At 33.0% G+C, this 8,214-nt stretch overlaps 2 protein-coding genes across 2 annotated transcripts; both read right to left on the reverse strand.

Annotated features, from left to right (window-relative positions):
• Positions 1-752: 752 nt before the first annotated feature.
• On the reverse strand, positions 753-3,847 carry LOC131633849 (uncharacterized). Its single transcript, XM_058904531.1, has 6 exons — positions 3,352-3,847; positions 3,156-3,242; positions 2,622-3,066; positions 1,554-2,527; positions 824-1,464; positions 753-773 (listed from the first exon to the last, which is right to left on the reverse strand). The coding sequence occupies exons 1-6, from the start codon at positions 3,845-3,847 to the stop codon at positions 753-755; spliced, it is 2,664 nt and encodes an 887-aa protein (XP_058760514.1).
• A 986-nt stretch (positions 3,848-4,833) lies between these two features.
• LOC131633850 (replication protein A 70 kDa DNA-binding subunit C-like) lies at positions 4,834-7,421 on the reverse strand. Its single transcript, XM_058904532.1, has 12 exons — positions 7,324-7,421; positions 7,087-7,230; positions 6,737-7,004; positions 6,552-6,642; positions 6,345-6,472; positions 6,191-6,263; positions 5,955-6,102; positions 5,692-5,849; positions 5,475-5,595; positions 5,228-5,398; positions 5,087-5,143; positions 4,834-5,007 (listed from the first exon to the last, which is right to left on the reverse strand). The coding sequence occupies exons 2-12, from the start codon at positions 7,225-7,227 to the stop codon at positions 4,834-4,836; spliced, it is 1,530 nt and encodes a 509-aa protein (XP_058760515.1). The 5' UTR covers positions 7,228-7,230; positions 7,324-7,421.
• Positions 7,422-8,214: the final 793 nt, after the last annotated feature.

Raw genomic sequence — 8,214 nt, forward strand, 5'->3', positions numbered from 1 at the left:
GGGCCAATAGTGTGGTCTTATATATATTTTAAAGTTGTTAATCTTGCAAATATTCGCTGTCTATGGTATACTTGTGTTATTATTCCGTATTTGGCATTCATAATGTCCTCATGCAACTATAATTGTTCTTTCAGTGAGGAGGCAGCCATGAACGAAATTCAAAAACTCGTAGATGAGGTTGAAGATGGTTCAGTAAAACAATCATCTGTCAAGTCGGTTAGAAAGGGTAAAGCAAATTCTAAGAAATCTGTTAGATTTGCAGAAACTTGCAAGAATACCCCTGCAGTTGTTCCAAATGTCAACAATACTGTTGTTCCTTTGAGTAGTGTTAAGCTTGAAGAAGATGATGTCCCCCTTGTCTCTGCGAACGATAATGTACAGAATAACAAAAAAACTGAGAAGCCCAAAACTGTTGTTGATAAAACAGTTGGGAAGAAAGCAACTGAAGTTGAGAAGAGGACTAATAGCAAAAATCTGGGAAGGACTGCCAACAAAAGAGCTGTTACAGATGGGAGTGAGAAGAGCACAATGAAACTTGCAAAGAAGGGGAAAAATCTTTCAAATGTTAGGATAAGAATGTGGGGAGGAAAGCCAACATACTGCTGGGATATTGCTATAAAGAATTCAAGAGTAAAAAAGGATAATGTCTAGGTAAGCATACTGAAAATCTACCTCGTATTTTAATAGCTTCGTCATATTTCTTGTTTGCTTCAAACCAAGAAGTAAACATCGACTCAGTAACGCTCGGTTTATCAAGGACTTTGGTAAGAGGGCTGACATCAGTATAAAAAACAGAATTTTGCCCCTCACCATGAAAGTGAACTCTTTCTACAGCTGGTTTTCTTCCATGAATGGAAAAACCATAAATTCTCCAAGCAGCTTCACTTGGAGAAACGTACCTACAGTCAATATACTGCTTGATTTCATCAACGGCTTCATGTTGCGAAACAGATCCATCTTCATTCATGACAATTGCAGCAGTTATTCTGTCGTATCCTTTGTTGATGTATTTGAACAAATATTTGACGGATGTGCTTTGATTGCACCATTCCATATTAATATGAGCTCTGTACTTCAACAATAACTTTGAATTGTAAGGAACAACAAATCTGTTGTCAATCTCAATTCCATTCTTAGAAACTGTGTGTCCGTTGTCCCTTCGTCTATAAACCGGATATCCATCTTGATCAACGATCGTTTCATGTCTGAATTCTTTAGGGAAGTATTTAGAACATTTTCCTTCCTTCATACACGTAGAATTACGAAAAGCATTTCTGCAAGGTCCGTGTATCATGTGAGATTTGACCAAGTTATATAACTCTTCGTCAGTGTCTTTGTTTGGTATTTCTGCTGATATGATACGATCAATGTCAGCGGGTGTTGGATACTTGCTCGACGGATGGAGGAAAATTAATATGTGCGCATGGGGCAGACCTCTTTTTTGGAACTCAATTGTGTACATATCTACAAATATAAAATTAAGATATTGGTTTATAACATGACATTCAAAATGAATAATGAAATTAAATTAATCAAAGTTATAAATTACTTACACGCAAGAACCTTTCCCATGATACTCTTTTTAGTCAAATCGGACAGCAATGAATCAAATTTCAATTTGAAGATTCTTGTTATGAGATCCGGACGATCGGACGCTTTCAGATCTGCAGAACTTAATACGCGCTGTATTTCCGGCCAATTGGGATTACATGTGAATGTAATAAACAAATCAGGAAATCCAACATAACTACAAATTGCCATGCCATCAAAGTATAACTGATCCATAAATCTACGGCTTCCAACATACGACGAAGGTAGGACAACTCTTTTCCCTGTAGCTGCACCACGTGTATGTCCATTTGTCCTAGCATCTGCAAGATGGTCATATTTCCCTACTCGTAGTTTTGACTGATTCTTTCTTAACCATCGAAGTCTCTCAGATTCCATCATTGTAAAACCATCTACCAAAAACTGCTGAAATAACCTCCTTGACCTGAGAATTGTCTGTGCCTCGTTTTTTCTTGACTGAATCCTAAAGGCGAACCACTCTCTGATTGTAAGTCTGTTTCTTTTGGTTGCATCCTCCCATGGAACATCGTCAATTTCCGATACTGTAGTCGTTGTTTCTGCATTACGAACCGTTGTAGATCCTTTATTGCGATGCCGTATGTTTGGTCTGTAACCATCTTCGCCGTAAGGGAAAAGTAATGGATATTGAAAACCCAAATAAGACGTGTGATATTCATCTATTCTCTGAAGTTGGCCACATTGTTTTTGCATTATAATATCCCTTTTTTCTGCAGTATCAACATCACCAACAATGAGAGCAGCAACTTCTGAAACTGTTGGTTGATTATATATTCTTCCATCATTTTGACGATCAGAAATGAGACGGAGTTTTAGATCTGCCACATTGCCTTCAGAAAGTCTATCCCTTGCCATCTTAAAAGACTGAGCGTGAACATTATGTTCATATAACATTGAAGACAACTTTTCCACTATATTAATATCAACTCCGTCCCTTTTTCTGCAAAACATCCAACGTATAAAGTTCAGATTAGTGAGAATTGCAACAACAAAATAATAAACAGTGTTGAAACAAAGATAGCTAAAGTAAAAACCTGAAAATATCAAATCTATTCTGAACTTCATGTTCAGTATCGAATATATAGAGTTGGGCAAAACGGGCCTTTTCACCTGGCAAAGGTAACATGCTACCTATACGATGACATGTTTGACCTTGAATACGATAGTTAGGAGGACCTCTACCATTATTAAATCTGTTGTCCATTTTAGCACCCGGAGAAGTAAATGCGAACATCATATTGTAAAGACGAATTTGTTGTTGGAATATTTTAGATTCACTTTTGTTTTGGTCAAACAACAGACTCTGCAATACGGGTGGAGGTTGTCTCAACAAAGGTATTTGAACCTTTCCTTCTCCACAACACATTGAGAACTTAGGATTAGCAGAATGTCGAGACTTGTTTTTCCTCTCCATATACCACATATTTGCACCACATTGCTGACACTCACATGATGGGTCACCTAAATCGTAGTATTCTCCTAAACAAAAATGTACAGTTGTCAGGTAAAATACATAATACATCATGATTTTTGAAAGAAAGAAACATATCAATACAATAAAATACAACCTGATCTGTGAACATCTATTTCTTCAATGTCAGTGTCAAAACCTACGTCATGCTCGTCCATTGAATAGTTAGAAACTGAACTGCAGGCTACAACAACATAGTAAAAATGAGTTCGCAAATATTATGTTATTATATATTGGTGAAATGTAAGAACATTCAATATCGGTTAATAATCCATCACAATAAAGTTACTTACCATCTGAAGAATTACCGGAACCTTCATCACCTTCACTGTCATCTTGGAAAAGTTCGTTGGTGTTGGAATATGGATTTGGTGTATGGCTTGAAGATGCTGTCGCACCGCTCATAAACTCGTTATCAAATCTCCTTCCGAGGTTAACTCCTAAATTGTTAATGTTCTTTACAGAAACAACTCTTGGGCGTTTTTTTGCTAATGAACTTGGCAATGTATTCAAAGTTGATATACTGTGAGTTTTCTGCTTTGTATTTCGATCAGTTATGGTGGAACTTGGAATATTTGGAGAAATAGAAGATAGTGGTAATCTGAAATGCGAAGATATAGTATCAGCAGGGGGTTGAGTTTGATATGCATTTTCTTTGTTCATTGACGCCAATCGCTTGGCTCTCTTAGCTCCAAGAACACGCTTTCTATGATGTCTAGCATCAAATTGCCTTTTTCTTCTGATAACATTCATGAAGTGATCATGCTCATCACTTTGTTTCTTTTCCATGATTTTTTACTTTGAAGTTACAATCATTCTGCAAAATATGGATGAATATGGAGGCAAGCAGGAAATATATGGACAAAGACTCCCTCCAAACTATTTGCTTATGGAGGGAAATAGCTGAATATGAAAAGTTTATGAGATTTAATATTTTATGCAGTTAAAAATATTGTGACTTAATCATTAAATAAGCAAATAATTAATGCACCAAGCAACCATAATTGCATGAAGCGTGCACAATTAAGATAAGAATGTAGTGCAAGTTACAGTTTATATGTTAGGTAGGTATGATGGTTGACATCATGCTGGTGCAGTTTTCAAGAGTCACATTAAAAAACTTGTAAAACACATTTCGTTATGTTTTATTTAAATAATGCATGCAGTTTTCAAATCAAGTTGATGAATTAAAAAATTTTGCATTAGAGGAATCTGTTGAAAAAGCAATTACTGTAAATATCATTGCCAAAATTATGGTTTATTGAGAAGTCAATAATGAACTTATACTGCAAGACATTACTGTAAATATCATTGCCAAAATTATGGTTTATTGAAAAAATACTATGCAAATCAAAACAATTCTGATATACAATTTATTATTCAAAAATTAATTTTCACTTGCAGGTAAGAAGAAATATCATGTAGGATGGTTAATTCTAACTTTTTTTCCAATTCATATGGATCGTTTGTATAATCGGGCAATATATCACGCACTATTAAGCACAAACAACAGTTAATATATTTAGCATTGTATAATCGGGCAATATATCATGCAATATTAAACACAAACAACAGACAATAAACCATTGCTACAGAGAAATTATAAGAAAACCAAAATGATAATTGATATTTGATATCATATGACAAAATGATAATTGATATTTAATCCATGGATCATAACTCGTATATCTTGTACCAAAACATTAAAACAACAGTCAAGAAAAGATCACAAAATAACAATAATGATGGAAATTAAAATGGTTCTGGTGGAGTCTTCATGCATCAGATTCAATCTTAACTTTCTTTGCAGGCTTGGTTCCTGAGAGCTGGGTAGTAGCATACGCTTGTAATTCAGAATCTACAGCATCAAGATTAACAGGACTTCCTTTGGATGGAGTATTGGTCACAATTTTATCAGGATCATTTTCTCCATATGCTGACAACGACTCCTAGAAGAAAACAAATTAACAGTAAGTATAAAGAAAATAATGTAATTAACAGGCTAAAGTTCAGTCAACATTAACATACAATGGATTCATCGACACGATCAACAACTGGGTTTTGGTTTAAAGATTTGCTATCTCCCTGCAGATCAGAGATTGAGATGAAGATTAAGATACAAATATTGATAAAAGACATATGTAGATGTTCAAAGTAAAATTTCCATACTTCATCAGTAATATAATCTTTCTCAATTTCCTTTACAAACTCTTCATCATAAGAAAGTTTCCAAACAGATGCTTGGCCAAATGTTGGCTGAACTTTAGCCCTAAACGCCATCTTTTTACCAAGTAGCATGTCAAGTTCATCTGGATATATCATTGGGTCGTCGTCACCTTCCTACACATTAAATTTAATGTAAGTACTTCATTTTTATACAAATAAATATTAAAATAGGTAATGAATTAAAATGAACCTCAAGCATTGCTTTATAAATACTATCAGCAGACTTTCCAATAATGTCGGCACAGTCAGTGTCCCAAAACACAAAGCGAAATTTGGAATCACCATCAACTACATATATGTCAACTCGATACCTTTTTACATAAATGCATAGGAAAATACAATTAGAACACTACAAATATTGAAACATGGCAAATGAATTAATCTGATTAAAAATTGAAAAATACAACCTTGGTATGGCATGTTCTACATTCTGTCCACATGAACATTTGTATGGATTGTTCACATCAGATGCCTTTAAAGAACATTTAGTACACCCATAATAAAACCAACCGTGTTTTGAGACAAAAAACCTTTGAGTTGTTCCAACAGTAACGCATAACATGTCCTAAGATACAATAAGTTGAATATAAAAAAATGCAACACTCTAACAAAAATCATCTGTATAAAATAATATTGATCTTACTATTTGAAATTTTTCATAACCATGTACCTGTTTCACCTTGCAAAGTTCACTGAGAGATATACACTTGGCCTTATGAACGAAACTTTCGACTGGGGTGAATTGAGAGGCACCAGACCAAAGAGACATTCCCTTCGAGGACTGCGAAGGCTTTTCAGTCTGCTCATTTGACGGTAACCTGAAACATTGAACCAAAAATGAATGTAAATGATGATAAATTTTAAAGGAGCTTATTATACTTTAAGAATATAACAATTTGTGTATACTTTGATAAATACTCAGTTATCTCTGGAATGTCTTCGTTAATAAGCAACTTAGATCCACTCCATCCATTTGAGACTGAAATAGACCAAAATTAGAGTATCAAATTTATTACAGAGAGATATCACATTTGAATAATAGGAGATTATTGATACAAACCTTGTGATTCCTTTATCATTGCATGAGTTAGTATTATTACAATAGCACCACTGTTTTTTTCGTCGTGGTAGAAGTCCAAAAATTTTGTTCCGTAGCTCTCCCATAATGTGCAGTTAACAATGACTCCTCTGCAGAAATAAACATAAAAAGATCAATAAGATAATCATGATGGCACACAGTTGTAATATTTGAATTCAGATAATTTACTTCAAGTCTTTAAGACTCAGTGAAACAAATGACTTTTTTCCAGAATTGTTGTATTGAAAATTGTTGATTTCCTGAACCACACCAATGATATCTACAAAACAGATTGAAAGAGTAAGTTAAAATCAACTTCTGTAATAATAAACAAAATTGTAGTATGAAGAAATCAAATGACCTAATATATTTACCTTCAAGTCGGTTCATCTCACAATTTCCTCCAAGAATATCAGTAAAGTCTTTGAAAAAAAATCTTTTGGGAGGAAGGTTCTGAATATCAACTTCCTTGACAGTTGTACCACCAATAAACACAAACTTCTTGTCGTGATCACAAAGCTTCCACTGAAAATCGTTTTCATAAACAGTTCCATTGTTGATTATGCAAGACATGTTTTCGCGTATTCGTGCTTTCCATTTTGGTGTGTGGTTAGAACGAATCAAAACTTGTATCCTATCACCCTGATGATGACAAACAACAACAATATCATAACTGAAAAATATAATAAGCTAATAAACGATTTGAGAGAATACGAAGCATTACCGATACGTCCATTATAACCATCTCCAGATGCTCCTTACCCTTGCTGTTGATAACACTCCAAAAATCAACAACTCGAACGGCCAATCTCCATGTTTCTTTTGAATCGTTGACATCCTTAATGGGGGAAAACTTTCGGCTCATATTCTGTTGAGAAAAGAAGTGGAAGTAACAGAAAAATATCAGTAAGGTTGAATGCAGAAAAAAAATGGAAATGGGGAAGGTGAAGAGAAACCCTACCGCTCCACTGTTGTTTGAAAAAAGGGAATAGGGAGATGGAACAGTTTACACATGCAGTGGTTTGAGTTGATACGAAAATATATAGACATAGGGAGAAATAATGAAAAGGTAGGCTTTATTTAATATGTATGTTCCAATGCAATAAAATTATAGAACGTAGTGCAGGTTTTTACATATTCCAATAATGAACTTTTGCATTAAATAAACTGTTGGAATGTAATCATTATTAAATGTAAAATTACGCTCAGGGGTATGCAAAACCATGTTTAATTGTTTGTCATTAGGGTAATTAAGGCAAATTGGTGGTAATTCATTTTTATATATTAAAATAGATATTTTTAATATAATAAAAATATTTGTTTAAAATAAATATATTTTAAATATTTTAGGATGTAAAATTATTAAATTATTCTAATTAATTTCATTTAATAATGTATTTTAATTGATACTAAAATTAATTTATCTAAATAATTTTTTCATTATTTAAAAAAATCATAATTAAAAATAATATCAAAATTAAAAAAAAAAAGATATTGAGTCTCTTATTATATTGAAGAACTTAAAAGTTATTAATTATACTTCTGATTGTTAAATTAACAAATCATATAATATATATTATAAATAATAGTTATTATTATATATTCTAAATAGGTGATAGTATTATTTAGTTGATATATAAAATAATTTTCAAAAAACTAAATTAATAAAATTATATAGATATATAATAAAAATGAAGCCTTAGGCAGTAGCATTGCCGACCTCCCTTATGACCGGCCCTGTCTCAAATACTATATATTTGTCACGGTGGTAATTACATTAATTACTATTATCAAATACTATATAAAATATGTATATTCATATTCGTAATATATATATATATATATATATATA

Source organism: Vicia villosa, unplaced genomic scaffold, assembly GCF_029867415.1.
Source record: "Vicia villosa cultivar HV-30 ecotype Madison, WI unplaced genomic scaffold, Vvil1.0 ctg.001182F_1_1, whole genome shotgun sequence".
NCBI lineage: Eukaryota > Viridiplantae > Streptophyta > Magnoliopsida > Fabales > Fabaceae > Vicia > Vicia villosa.

Bases quoted from the DNA above. Each gene is read 5' to 3' on its own strand.
- LOC131633849 (XM_058904531.1), bottom strand. From the start codon at position 3,847: ATGGAAAAGAAACAAAGTGATGAGCATGATCACTTCATGAATGTTATC. The intron at 3,067-3,155 runs GTTGTATTTTAT...ATTTTTGTTTAG, and splicing joins AATAGATGTTCACAGATCAG to GAGAATACTACGATTTAGGT. The intron at 1,465-1,553 runs GTAAGTAATTTA...TTATATTTGTAG, and splicing joins CATGGGAAAGGTTCTTGCGT to ATATGTACACAATTGAGTTC.
- LOC131633850 (XM_058904532.1), bottom strand. From the start codon at position 7,227: ATGAGCCGAAAGTTTTCCCCCATTAAGGATGTCAACGATTCAAAAGAA. The intron at 6,643-6,736 runs GTAAATATATTA...TCTGTTTTGTAG, and splicing joins TGAGATGAACCGACTTGAAG to ATATCATTGGTGTGGTTCAG. The intron at 5,399-5,474 runs GTTCATTTTAAT...TTTAATGTGTAG, and splicing joins TTTATAAAGCAATGCTTGAG to GAAGGTGACGACGACCCAAT.